Source organism: Perognathus longimembris, chromosome 28, assembly GCF_023159225.1.
Source record: "Perognathus longimembris pacificus isolate PPM17 chromosome 28, ASM2315922v1, whole genome shotgun sequence".
In the NCBI taxonomy this organism is placed as follows: domain Eukaryota; kingdom Metazoa; phylum Chordata; class Mammalia; order Rodentia; family Heteromyidae; genus Perognathus; species Perognathus longimembris.
In genome coordinates, this window is record NC_063188.1 from 1,839,621 (window position 1) to 1,853,314 (window position 13,694).

The 13,694-nt window shown below is 60.8% G+C and overlaps 2 protein-coding genes across 2 annotated transcripts; both read right to left on the reverse strand.

Moving 5' to 3' along the window:
* Positions 1–173: 173 nt before the first annotated feature.
* On the reverse strand, positions 174–2,494 carry LOC125344071 (paraneoplastic antigen-like protein 6B). Its single transcript, XM_048336670.1, has 3 exons — positions 1,370–2,494; positions 980–1,138; positions 174–179 (listed from the first exon to the last, which is right to left on the reverse strand). The coding sequence occupies exons 1-3, from the start codon at positions 2,492–2,494 to the stop codon at positions 174–176; spliced, it is 1,290 nt and encodes a 429-aa protein (XP_048192627.1).
* A 3,433-nt stretch (positions 2,495–5,927) lies between these two features.
* LOC125344072 (melanoma-associated antigen 4-like) lies at positions 5,928–7,819 on the reverse strand. The gene is made up of 3 exons (XM_048336672.1): positions 7,731–7,819; positions 6,850–7,071; positions 5,928–6,723 (listed from the first exon to the last, which is right to left on the reverse strand). The coding sequence occupies exons 1-3, from the start codon at positions 7,817–7,819 to the stop codon at positions 5,928–5,930; spliced, it is 1,107 nt and encodes a 368-aa protein (XP_048192629.1).
* Positions 7,820–13,694: the final 5,875 nt, after the last annotated feature.

Here is a 13,694-nt window from a genome sequence, read left to right on the forward strand (position 1 = left end):
TCTTCTTGCTCGAGGTTGAATTCTGGACCAGAGGCGAGCATTCCTTCGCATCGTCCGTCCTTTCTGATGGCTCCCGGGGATGGGCTCAGGGCCACTGGGGAGGAACTGCTCAGAGAAGAACATAACCCACACGCGTGCACACAGGTCCACGAGAACCGGCAGCAGGCAGCCGGCTAGATCTACACCGAGGAAGCAGAGGTTGAGCTCATGACACTGGACAGGAGCAAGCGGAGCTTTGGCTGGCATGGGACAAAGCTCATGGCACGTGCCGGAGCACGTGGCTGACCCAGTGGGCCAGGATCCCCACCATGGCTTGATGCACACTTCACACCTCTGCACAGGAAGGATGGCTAGCATAGGGGTTGGTGCTTGCTTGACAGCAGGGGTCACTAGGGGCCCTACAGATAAGAGTGGGCTTTTCCAGGACACGGCGTAGCCTGTCCAGGGATGGTGAATGGAACTGGGGTGGGGTCCCCTTCTTGGGACAGGTGGGAAGACGGTGGCCTCTTCGCCCTAATGTCTCCCAGTCTAGTGAGGGTAACGGATGTCTTCAGGCGACCCCTTTGAACATGGACCGGCCGGTTGAGCACGGGAACTTCCAGGCTGACCGCCGGACTCGGAGAGGTTTGGGATGGGGACTCAAGGGGGAGGAGGGGGTGTTGATGCTTTCATGGGGATAGGTGCCTGCCACTCTCTGCCCCATTTGGCGGCAAACGTGGCGACCCGGTTCACTTGGAAGGGCTGGTGGTGGTGTCCAGGGTACCAAGAGGAGATGAGGAGCCCTGGGGGCGGGGGGGGGGGGGAGGCGGGGTGTTTTGGTCTAGGGGAGGGCCCTTTCACGCACCCTGCTCCCCCTGTGGGGTAAGGCGGTGGCCCTGGCCTTGGCTCCCTCTGCCTCTAGGGCTCTGCTGCCCGAGAGGAGAGGAGGCCTCTGGGCTTTCTTAGCCTATTTGTCTGGGGAGGACTCGGGGCGACTCACCTCCCCTGCCTCATCCTCATTCACGGGCTCCTCCAAGGCGTCCTTGAGTCCCTCAGCAGGTGCCTCAGAGGGCTCCTCGGCCTCCCGCTCTCCTGCCCAGGTGGAGTTGTCTGGCCGCCAGCCAGGCCCTCCTGGGGCTTCTCCAAAAACAATGCCCATCTGGGCGGAGGTGGGGGCCCCAGGAGCCTCATTGGTTCCTCCCTGGCTGAGGCCTGCAGGGGCATGGTCATGGCCATGTTCTTCCCCCTCCTCCTCCTCTTCCTCCTCCTCCTCCTCCTCCTCCTCCTCCCCCCTCTCCTCCTCCTCCTCCTCCTCTTCCACCTCTTCCTCCTCCTCCTCCTCCTCCCCGTCCTCCTCCTGCTCCTCCTCCTCTTCCTCCCTCTCCTCCACATCCTCTCCCTCCTCGTCCACCTTCTCAAGCGCTGCCTTAGCAGCAGCCCTGGCATGAGCCAGGGCGTCACACGCCTGGGCACCAGGCTGGGCAGGGGCCTCGTCCTCTGCCTGGACCGCCATGCTTCTGGCTAGATTGGCTTCCCATGCCTCGGACTCCCGAATGAGCCCCAGCATCTCCAGGAAAGTTGGAGGCCTGCCGACCATCCTCAGCTTCCTCAGGGCTTCATCCAGAGGCTCAGTCAGGTTGGCCCTAGTGAGCAGCTGCCTCAGGCGCACATCGTCCACAGAGGCCCTGGCTAGGGCCCCCTTCTTGATGGCTTTCTGTAGCAGCACTTCCAGCCGCAACACGAAGGCCGACAGGGGTTCTCCTGGCTGCTGCTGAGCAGAGAGACACTTCACCCGGATGGTGGCCTGGGAGCCATTGTCTCCGAACACCTGGATCAGGGCCGCCAGGCACTCCTGGGCGGTCCTGGCGGGGTTCTCTGCCAGGAGGCCATGTACCAGCTGCAGGGCAGTGCCCCGCAAGCCTTCCATTAGCCTCCTCCTCCTCTCCCTTTCCGAGACCCCCTGCCACGCACGTAGCATGTCGGTGGTGTGGTCTAGCCAGGCCTCAAAGGACTCCTCCCCGGGGTCTGGGTGCTCCCTCCCAGAAAACACGCCCAGGCGCTGGTACCTCACCATTTCCACCCAGGGCTGGACGGCCTGGCTGACCGAGTGGAGCCAGCAGTCCGTGTGCAGCTCCAGCTCCAGGGCCCCTGCGTCGCTTTCCACCACCTCCCCCTGTTGCTCCAGGTAGTGGAACACGTGGCCCAGAAACTCCTCCTCGCCTGCACAACCGGGCACGAAGACCACGTTCCAGGGGCCGCCGGTGCCCGGGATTTCCCTGGGGACCAAAGCACAGTTGACTTCCCGGTCCAGCTCCAGCAGGGCCGCGGTGGCATTATCCTCCTCTCGGAACACTTTGCCCAGCACCGTGAAGTGGCCCACGGGCCACAGTGCGGCCTCCAGGGACTCCTGGAATTCGCCTTCGTCACAGTCCTCGGGGATGCCCAGGATGAGCAGGCCCCTGCGGGCGCTGACGCCCATCCACCTGCACCAGTCCTGCAGCATCGCCACCGCCATCGCCCCCGACTGCGGCCCCGGCCGGGCTGACACTAGGGGCGGGGAGCCGCACTGGGAGCAGGCCGGGCTGGCGCTGGGGGGCAGCGGGCTGCGGCGGGCGTCCAGGCCTCGGCAAGACCGGCCCGGGGCTCCACTGCCTGTGAATGCGGAGGGGGTGAGAGCGCGGTGAACGCCCGCCCTGCAGCCCACCCCAGCCCCGTGCCCCCCAGCTCCGGCGCCGGCTCCTCTCCGCGGGGACCCCAAGGCGGCCTTCCACCGCCCCCTGGTCGGCCGCCCCTGCGGGGCGGGGCGGGGCGGGTGGGGTCGGGTCGGGTGGGCGTCGGTGCGCGCCCCGAGCCCGGCGCCCCGCGCTGCCGCAGTGGGTGGGGGCGCGGCGCAGGGCGGCTGCCCGGGTCCCGCGGGGGCGCACGCCTCGCCCCCCTCCTCCCGCGAGCCGGCGGGCGGGCGGGCGGGCTTGGCGGGTACCTGGTCCTGGGGCAGGAGCGTCGCGGCCCGGGTCCGTGGCAGGCGGGCGGCGGGCGGCGGGCGGCGGGCGGCGGGCGCGCACGCTCGGGGCTGGGCTGGCGGCCCCGGTGGGTGTCGCGGTGCGCGTGCGTCCTGCGCCGGTGCGCGCTCTCCGGCTCGCTCAGCGCGTCTGGCGGCGGCTGTCTGGTTCCGGCACGTGGGCCGGGGCGCCCGCGCCTGCTCGCCACCACTCTCTGCAGTGCGGACTCGGGGCGGGGGGGGCGGAGGCGGCGGAGCCCGGACCCCCCGCGTCGCCCTGGAGACCGCCGGGCCATTGGTGCGCACGGGTCACGGGACCGGGCGGCTGTGCCCGCCGCCACCGCCGCTGCGGGCCCCGGGGGCCCCGGGTGACATCACCGGCTCCGCGCCACGCCCCCCTCGCCGGCAGTCACAGGTGCCCCCACCCCACGATCCACGCCCCCCTCGCCGGCAGTCACAGGTGCCCCCACCCCACGATCCACGCCCCCCTCGCCGGCAGTCACAGGTGCCCCCACCCCCCGACCCCGCGCAGCCGGCCCGCCCCCGTCCGGGGCGTCCATGCCCCGCTGTCCAGGGCCCTTGGCTCTGCCCCAACCCTGCGCTCCGATCTGGGACGCGACCCTCCGGCCCCGCCCCGCCCCACCCCGCCCGGACGTGGGATGCGCACTTGTTAGAGTCCTGCGTGGCCACGGATGGCAGGGGCTTCTCCACTGTGCCACCAGCAAATGGCCAAGGGCTGGGCGCAGGGAGGCGCCCTGGGGGTTTCCCTGCTCACCCTCAACTTGATCCCCTCCACCCCCGGGCACTGCCCCAGTCCAGAAGCTGGGGGAGACGTGCCTATTTGGTCCCAGGGCTAAGTGGGGGGTGGGGGATCCCCTGGTGGGGATTCAAGTGCGCTCCCATGGGCTCCTGCTCCACATCCCAGGGAAGCTCCCTCATCTGGGCAGCACTGGGTGCTGCTGGTGTCGCTGGAAGCGAGGGACTGCGGGTCTGGGCCTGCAGCGGCGCCACCACCCACCGTGGGGCCTGAGGGTTTGGCCGCCCGGGGACCAGTGTCCAAGGCACAGCATGATGACCCAGGGTGTGCATGCCCCCCCCCCCAAGTCATCTCTGCAACGTGTCACACGCGAGTCTCCACTGGGCCCCTGCAGCCTGTACCCTAGCGCCTGGCCCTGGCACGCTCCGCTCCCTTCTTGTGACACACAGGCTTGGAGCCTCTGCAAGCTCGGCCTGCACGTGTGTGAGGAGAGGCGCAGGCAGTCCCCCTGAGCACAGTGCCTCCACGTCCAGCGCCTTGGCGTCCTCTGCAGCCCGACCGCCCCTGGAACACACCTCTCTTCGCCAGGAGGGCGGTGTGAGTATCCAGCCTCCCTGCAAATCTCCCTGTCCGGCCTCCTCACCCATCCACACGTGCCCGGCCTTTGCTTTGCTGCCTTGCCCAGGAGACATGGCAGCAACGCAGTGCTGCCCAGCTGAAAGGGACCTTCAGCCCCCTAAGCAACACCACCCCGACCCGGCTCGGCCCCCTTCCAGAAGGCCTGGCCCATGTGGCCAGCCTCTCTAGCAGCCAGAGGACAAGCAAGGTCACTCACCCCTCGGGGGTGTGCTTGCCTGCATCCTGCACCCCCCTTTCCTCACGCGGCATATGCCGGTGGTCTCTGGGCACGTTCCCATCTTCCAAGGATCTGTCCGCAGACACCAGGAAGCTCCCTAACAATCAACTCCTACGGAAGGAACTTTGGTGTCTCTAAGCCCCAGACCGCCTTGGCTCAGGCTATTGACACTGCACTGCTCTCCTTCGGAGCCCTACCTCCTTGTCTCTTTTTACTGCTTCCTGCGGTGTTAAGAGGATGACTGACCCGCACACCTGGTGGAACTGCTTGCTCCTTCTGCACCCAGCCATTCGTTCTTTGTCTTTCAAATTTTTTCCTTGTTGTCCGAGGTGGGGCTGGCATTCAGGATCTGGACACTGTCTCCGAGCGCTTTTGCTCAAGGATAGCTACCACTCTACCACTTTAAGCCCCAACTCCGTTTTCGGTTTCCGGGTGGTTACTTGGAGAGGAGAGTCTGGGCCGGCTCTGAACTCGGGTGCTCAGATCTCGGCCTGCTGAGTGGCTAGGATTACACAGGCGAGAGCCACCAGGGCCCAGCCACAACCAGCCATTCTGTCTGTGGGAGACGTCTGTCCAACTGGCCCCAGCTCCCTAGGATCCCCACCACACATCTCAACTATCCCAGGAGCAGGGGCTCAATGAGGCTTCAGGAATAAACAGTGGGTGTGCTTACGTATGGACATGTCACGGCACCGACATTCCCAAATAACAGTCAAGCCAGGCCTACACACTCAAATGCAACATTTTTAATATTATAGGAAAGAAACACAACAGAATAAGGGGAGGCAAGAGTTAACTTCTCTTTCCTCCGTTTCTTTATGCCATTATCTCTTCTCGGCCGAGTCCCTTCCATCTGCAAGGGACATTACCTACTGCAACTGTTTTTTGGTTTTTTGTGGCCCTCCTCCAACCTCTCAACCCCCCCCCCCCCGCCCCCCGCCGCACACACACCCCAGGCCCCCAAAGTCCACAGGTTCCCAGTTGGCTGGACAGTGAAAGACACTCTCCCTCAAAGAAAATCCACAGCAATACACATGCGACTACTGCCATCCACAGCCTTGGACGATGAACCTGTATAAAGCTTCCATCGAAAAGGACAGACCAAAGTAAGGTCAACTTGAACATTGCCCACACAGGTATTATAGCCTATGTTTTCACAAACCCAGCCCGGAGCCACACAACTGACAAGGCTGACTCCTCTCTCCAAACTCAAAAGCAAACAACGGGCCTCATGTGACACGAGGCAGGAGAGGCCACTGGATGTGGCCCTGACCCCTCTCTGTCCTGGTGGTAACCTGCCCCCCACCCCTGGAAGGTAATCTACCCCTCACTACCCCTCATTGCTGGGCGGCCTCCTTCTCCTTTCTCAAGGCCTCTTTGTACAGGGACGAGAAGCAGCTGGGATCACGCCCACTGAAGTTCACCCACTGCTCCAGGACCTTCGCCTTGCTTGTCTCTGCCAGGGCCCTGGGGCCCCACTGGTACACATAGCGAGCAGGATCACTGTCGGGCACCCACCGGTACTCCAGGTACTGCTCCCGCACAAAATCTTCCACGAGCTTCCTGGGGTCCCCGTAGGTGTAGTGCTTCCTCCCCGGACACACCCCCATCTTACTCAGCGCCTCCCAGAGCACCTCATCGGAGACATGGTTGCCCTCCCGGAAGACGATACACAGGACCATGATCAGGAAGCCCGTCTTGGGCACACCCCGGACATCACTCAGCATCCCATCATACGTGAGCCCCAGGGAAGTGACCAGCACGTAGCAGTCGGCCTCGGGCACCACTTCCTTCAGCTCAATGCCAAAGACCAGCAGCATGCACTCACAGGCTGTCTTGAAGATCATAGGGAAGAACTCCTGGTGCTGTCTGCAGACATGGCTCAGAAGCTCCCCTCTGCTCGTGGGCTCCTTCAGGTGGTACTTGAGCAGCAGGAAGGGCACCAAGGACAGGCCGTCTTTCAGCAAGGATTTGGGGTCTACCCGGTCAGCCCAGGGGAACAGACGAGGAATCACCACGACACTTCTGGTGCCCTCATCGAGTTGCTTCCATGGGGCAGAGACTAAGCCAATGCGGGGAAGGAAGGTGCTCGGAAAACCAAAACTGGGAGGTGCCTGAGGAACAGGCCCCTCCCTTCGGGTGGGGGGGAGCACGGAAAAACCAAAGGAGGAAGGGCCAGTGGCTCTGGCGGCGGCTGCTGCAGCCTCCTCTTCCTCGTCCTCTTCCTCCTCCTCCTCTTCTTCCTCCTCCTGGCCCCACTGCTCCTCCCTTGGGGAGGCCGGGAGCATAGCAGTGAAGCAGGAAGAGGCAGTGGCAGTGGCCGCCTCCTCCTCCTCCACCATAGGGACCAGCCCACCCAGCAGGCCCCGCGCCTCCCTTGGGGTCTCGGAGCACCCCTCGCCAGAGACGTGCTGGCTCTTTGGGATATAGGGCATCGTGGCTCTCATTGAACGCAGCAGGCAAGAAGCAGGGTAGACAGGCCTGGGGAGAGGGGGAGGAGACGGTGAGTGGCCTCAGCTTTCAACGGCACCCTTGGCAGCTCCCACAAGGTCTATTACAAGAAAGCCCTTTACCGGTGATCGCTTTTGGCAGCCAGTCCTGTGCTCCAGGGGGTCTACCGGTTGAGAGCCTGAGGAACAAAGTGGGGTGGTTCCTTGGGGTCCCGGCAGCTAGGAGCTGGTGGCTCTGGTGCTGCCTGAGGGTCGTGTAGGGGTGCGGTACAGCCCGGGGAGGGGGGGGAGTCACTCGGGTTGGATACCTCTCCTAGATCCATGACACCACCTGAGTGTCATCGCCTCTGGGACCCCTGGACACTGCCTCACCACGCAAACTCTTTCATCTCCTGGCCCCTGAAGCTCTTGGCCGAGGCACTGGGGTACCTTCCCTACCACCTCACCTCCCTCGGGCCGAATCCTGCAAGCCCACCACTGGGCAGCCACGAGACAGGATGGGCGGGCTGTACTGTGCCAGGGTGTCCTCTGTCCCGGGGTGAACACCACTTCTGGGCTCGCTCTAGGCTCCCAAACGTCCCATGGCCGTGACCGGCCCCCCATCTCCCCAGAGCTGGCCTGAGGCCAGCCAACCCTGAGATCAAGTCCCACTTGCCCGAGATGGAAACAAAATGCAGTGGGAGACCTCACATGTGGCCACCCCTGTCCAGGTCCAAAAGCAGGACATGGCCAAACTCAGGTGGGGCCGTGATGTGGATGGGGACCATCTCCCTGCTCATCCTGTCACAATGGCAAGGGCCAGAACTGTCCCCTCGGACGCCCTGAGCCCACCTTCCTTAAGCCCATTTCCATGAGGCAGACCGTGGAAGAGCAGCTGACGGGAAGACAGCGCACCCACAGTCAGAAGGTTTCCTGTCTCCTCACCGTGGCTCCTGGCAGACACACAGCGGCCACCTCCCTCTGCTGACCAGCAGGGGCTGCCTGGGCTCTCCTGATGTCTCCTCTCACTCCAGGGTCTACGGTGTTCTGAGACCTGCTGGACACAAGGAAGGATACAATTCACTTGGAAAGCTCAGCAGAGGTTTCCCCAACCCTCCCCTCACAAGAACCCCTTGAAGTGTCCTCAAGACACCCACGTTTACTTCTTGCCAGGCCTCTGCCCTTTCTCCTCTAGGGATCCACACAGCTAGCTTGCATGTGAAGGCCGTCATCTCCGTGCCTCTTGCCCTAACCGAGAGCAGGAAGCTGGGGGTGGCACCTGCTCCCCAAAATCCTGCCTGGAGCTACCACGGGCTGACAGGAGAGTCAGCATTCCCACTTTTGGAACAGGGGTCTTTTGGTTCCCCACCGCCACCGCCCGACCCGTAGAAGGATCTGCAGAAATTGCTCAGAGTGGACGAGACCTCAGGGACCACAAAGACGCAGGTCCACCCCCATGACACACTAATGGCAGGAAACGTGGACTCTGGCTTCCATTGCAGGCAGGCAGAACATGAGGCCGGCCGGAAAGTCTTTCTCACTACCACTACGAGTAGCGCCTCCCTGTTGTCTCGCAAAGTAGAAAGAGCCCCGTGTCACACACTCTCCACCTCTTCCTAGGACACGCATGCTGATTGATCTTCAAGCAAAGGGCCTTCAGCCACAGTTTACTTGTGCTCCTCCTCCAAGCGAGTAGATGAGCCAGTGAGGCAGTCAAGAACGTGCTACAACCTAGAAAACAGCACGACTCTGGGAAGACTCAAGTGACGTCCTACGTTGGAGGGAAGGAAGATGTACCCCAGAAAACCCAAAGCATTCAGTGTCAATGTGTGCGTGTGTGCGTGTGTGGTCCCCACAGAGCGTGGTCTCTTCCCCGACACTCCCAGGGGCACAACGATATCATGACCATTTCCCAGCAGTGGGCCTCAGAGGAGACATGCCCTGTCAGGCAAGAGCCAAAGAGAGGTTCCTTCCTCGTAGCTGGAACACAGGCACCTCACCCCGCAAGGCCCACATCTAAATTTCCACAGCATCAGGTATTGACGTGGATACTTAATATTTGTAGTCAAAGAGAAAACTCTAGTAGATAGTTACAAAACGATATTTGGGCAACTGCATCAATTTCCCACATGCGATTTGTTTTGTTTTGTTTATTTTTTGGTTGTTGGTTTGTTTTTTGGAGGGCAGTTTACACGTCCCATTGCACCTCTACGTGGTACCAAATTTAAGTCTCCGGTGTGGCAGAGGGCCAAGGTGAACGACACGATGTTTTTTTGCTTTTTTCCTTTTTGCGAATGTCCACTCTGCAAACACATAGCATCACTTTGGGAGACCACTGCATTTACTTCCTTCAACAGCTCCAAATGCATACACAACCCTGCAAATCCCATGCTCATGTTCATGGGGACATTTCAAGAGGAAGTAGTTTTCCTTACTGTTTGTCTCCAACGAGTCCACCCTCGGGAACAGCAGGATTCCCTGATCCCCTAACACATGGTTTGGTTTCCTTTTGCTCCTCCCTAGAGATTGAGATCATAATCCCTCATGGCTATCAGTCTACCCCTAGAGCCATGCCTCCCCTTCTGGCTTTCTGCTGGTTCAGTGCAGGTACGAGTATAGGACATCTGCCCAGGCTGGCTTAGAACCTTCCTTCTCAGCTATCAGACTCCCGACTGGCTAGGATAGCAGAAGGCACGAGTCACCAGCACCGAGAAGAGCACAACCCCTTGCTTTCCTTTGTTGTTTTGGTTGTCATGCGCTGGTCCTGCGGCTTGAACTCAAGGCCTTGCAGTCTCACTCTGCTTTTGCTGTCAAGGCTGGTGCTCTTCCACTTGAGCCACAGCAGAGCTCTGTTTCTGTCTTTTTGCTGGTAAATTAAGAGATTAGACCCATGGGCTTGTTTGCCCGAGGTTCCCTTTGAAATGTGGACCCTTACACTCAGTAGCCTACATAGCTAGGAGTATGGTCAAGGGCCGTGTCTTCTTATTACTTAGGTTTACTTGTCTCTGGCCGGCAGCCACACTGGGCCAAGTGGAGGTGATTTCTAGTTAACTTTGAATATCACTCAGCTGACAAAACTCAAGGAGAATACAGATGAGCAACAAAGAGAACTCTCAGAATATATAAATAAACACCTAAGCAAATTGAAACTTCAACAGAGACATGCGAAAGGAACACGACAAAGATTCAGAAATACGGGAGTAAAGAAGACAAAATTTAAATCCTAGGGATGCAAAACGCAGTCCCAAGCCTCTCCAGCAGAGGAGAGGAAATGGAAGTCAGAAGATCAGAGCTTGAAAGACTGAACGTACAAGAGATGGGCATAGAAGCAGGAGAAATGTTAGCTAAGAGGGTGGGGTAATGTTTCCAAAAACAGCTGAAAACTTGCCAAATCTTGAGAAAGAGGAGTCCATCCAGGTACAAGATGCCTTTAGGACTCCAAACAGACAAGACCAGAAGGGAGCCACTCCACAGACTGCTAGATTTAAATAGGAGAGTGAACAACTACCTCATAGAGGGGGGGGGGGGGGAGGCAAGTTACTCACAAATAATGCAAGCCCAGGAGGGTAACTGGAAACTCTACACAGAATCTTTCAAAACAAGGCAGGCACAGTCTGTTGTGTTTTCAGGGATGAAACAACTGTTAATCCAATGTCATTCCACCCACCCTGCACAGCACAGCTACCACTCATGACAGGAGACATAGGAACACACTTTTCATGATAAACAAAACCTAAAGCAAGCCATCTAACAAGCACTTCACAGTGTGCTCAAGGGGAGGAAATACAGCCTGTGTTGTATAGCAGACAAAGCAAGTAAGAAGTGGGAAAGAAGCAAACACTACAGAAACAACAAAATGGCAGGCGTTACTCCGTGGGGTATGCTCAGTACTAACACGGAACGGTTATTGTCTCCATTTCCCTGGCCAAAAGACATCGATTAGTGAACATGAGGAAAAGGCAAGGCCCAAACTCCTGTTCTGGACCACAATTACACCTCACAGACAAAAGCCAAAACTGGGTTAGCATGGAAGGTTGGAGCAGAGATCTCCTAAGCACAAGTGATGTATGTAGTCATATCTGTACATAGATGTTCCTACAAGCAACATATTGTGAATGCATAATCGTTGTCGAGATTTAGGTGCATATTGTCTTTGTCCCCATCTTCAGTAAAGAAGTGCTGTCAGTTAGGAATATACCTGGATTCCTTACCCCCACCCAACACAATCACAGTGGCAGATTCTGTACCCAAACTCACCAAGAGCATGGCTATGTACACCTACAAAAAAAAACTTTTTTTGAGAGATGTCTGTGGAAGTTAAATGTCATTATGAACCAAATGGACATGACAGACATTTCCATGGTAGTTTCTCCAGCTGAGACACAAATATTAAGCACTGTTCTCAGCAGCCTATGGACCTTTTCCCAAGGCGAATCATCTCTGAGGATATAAAGTAAACCTTAGCAAATGCAATGAAATTGCTGTCACTGCCTGTGTGCTTTCAGACCATAATGGGACACAAGAACTCAAGACCGAAAGGAAGCCTAAAATGGTCTCTCTTGCAAGCAAATGAGTGGAGCTGGAGATCATCCGGTTAGGACACATCAGGCTAGTTCAGAAAGACAAACGCTGCCTTGTTTTTGTGTCCTGTGGGGAAGCCATACCTAAAACACACAGAGATGCAGAGAAACACAGAGGATCTCATGCACGTACAGAGAGAACGCGTTTATCATTTCCAGCCCGCCTGACCCTGTGGCTTGCTTACGCCAGCGCTGTCAGCGAAAATGGCTTCCTGGCTTCGTGCGCCTGTGTGTGGTGGGCCTCGTGGAGCCTGGGAGGAGGGAGCAGGTCTTGTCTCGGACCCGCCAAGGGGCCGATGGAGCTTCCATCCTCGGCCCACAGGGGCCCTCCCAGGCCTTTCCGGGCCTAGGCTGCAGGCCTGGACGCACATCCCGGCCGCTCTAAGGGCTCTGGCTGGGGCCCGGGCCTAGGCTGCAGGCCTGGACGCACATCCTGGCCGCTCTAAGGGGCTCTGGCTGGGGCCCGGGCCTTTCCGGGCCTAGGCTGCAGGCCTGGACGCACATCCCGGCCGCTCTAAGGGCTCTGGCTGGGGCCCGGGCCTAGGCTGCAGGCCTGGACGCACATCCCGGCCGCTCTAAGGGCTCTGGATGGGGCCCGGGCCTTTCCGGGCCTAGGCTGCAGGCCTGGACGCACATCCCGGCCGCTCTAAGGGCTCTGGCTGGGACCCGCGCCTAGGCTGCAGGCCTGGACGCACATCCCTGCCGCTCTAAGGGGCTCTGGCCCGGGCCTTTCCGGGCCTAGGCTGCAGGCCTGGACGCACATCCCGGTCGCTCTAAGGGCTCTGGCTGGGGCCCGGGCCTTTCCGGGCCTAGGCTGCAGGCCTGGACGCACATCCCGGCCGCTCTAAGGGCTCTGGCTGGGGCCCGGGCCTTTCCGGGCCTAGGCTGCAGGCCTGGACGCACATCCCGGCCGCTCTAAGGGCTCTGGCTGGGGCCCGGGCCTAGGCTGCAGGCATGGACGCACATCCCGGCCGCTCTAAGGGGCTCTGGCTGGGGCCCGGGCCTTTCCGGGCCTAGGCTGCAGGCCTGGACGCACATCCCGGCCGCTCTAAGGGCTCTGGCTGGGGCCCGGGCCTTTCCGGGCCTAGGCTGCAGGCCTGGACGCACATCCCGGCCGCTCTAAGGGCTCTGGCTGGGGCCCGGGCCTTTCCGGGCCTAGGCTGCAGGCCTGGACGCACATCCCGGCCGCTCTAAGGGCTCTGGCTGGGGCCCGGGCCTAGGCTGCAGGCATGGACGCACATCCCGGCCGCTCTAAGGGGCTCTGGCTGGGGCCCGGGCCTTTCCGGGCCTAGGCTGCAGGCCTGGACGCACATCCCGGCCGCTCTAAGGGCTCTGGCTGGGGCCCGGGCCTAGGCTGCAGGCATGGACGCACATCCCGGCCGCTCTAAGGGCTCTGGCTGGGGCCCGGGCCTTTCCGGGCCTAGGCTGCAGGCCTGGACGCACATCCCGGCCGCTCTAAGGGCTCTGGCTGGGGCCCGGGCCCCGGCCCATGGGCAGCCGGGCACAGGTCCTCCGAGAGCCGCCTTGGCCCTCCCTGGGCCGCCCAGCCCCTCAACCCCCAGGAGCCTGGCACCCAGGCTGCCCCTGCTCCCCACAGCTGGGCGATCCCGCGCCCGCATAAACAGAAGCACGTTACCTCGAGGACCACGACCTGCTCGCAGCACCGGCTCGCGCGCCCATGTGGAACACACCGCCAGAGCTGGTGGCCGTAATGGCTTCCGGACGTTCTGCGCATGCGCGGGGCGGGGCCTCCCGTGGCGGCGCGCTCCATTGGTGTGTTCGCCCTGCAAGGCCCCAGCGTCTCCATGATGGACGGGCGCTCCGCGCATGCGTGGCACATCATTTCCGGGGGATTTCCACCCCTATCCCCCACAACGATGGGCCCCAGCCGAGCCTAGAGACCCCATCGCTTGGCCCTGCTCCCGTCTATCCCCCGGCCTGCTATGGCTTCGGCTTCTGACGCTCTCCTGGCTCTCCTGGCGCTCGGTCCTTCAGTCCGCACAGCTCCCTGTAAGCCCCAGCCTCAACCACAGAGGCCCCATGGCCCTGCTCCTCCCCCCCCCGGTCCTGCCCCCCTTGCTCCTGCCCCCCTGCT

What these genes read in the sequence shown, in the direction of transcription:
- LOC125344072 (XM_048336672.1), bottom strand. Translation starts at nt 7,819, where the DNA reads ATGAGCAGGGAGATGGTCCCCATCCACATCACGGCCCCACCTGAGTTT. An exon ending in CTGGACAGGGGTGGCCACAT is followed by an intron (nt 7,072 to 7,730) that starts GTGAGGTCTCCC and finishes CCCTCTCCCCAG; the next exon opens with GCCTGTCTACCCTGCTTCTT. An exon ending in GCCTCCCCAAGGGAGGAGCA is followed by an intron (nt 6,724 to 6,849) that starts GTGGGGCCAGGA and finishes CCCCACCCGAAG; the next exon opens with GGAGGGGCCTGTTCCTCAGG.
- LOC125344071 (XM_048336670.1), bottom strand. Translation starts at nt 2,494, where the DNA reads ATGGCGGTGGCGATGCTGCAGGACTGGTGCAGGTGGATGGGCGTCAGC. An exon ending in TGGACGAGGAGGGAGAGGAT is followed by an intron (nt 1,139 to 1,369) that starts GTGGAGGAGAGG and finishes ACCTCCGCCCAG; the next exon opens with ATGGGCATTGTTTTTGGAGA.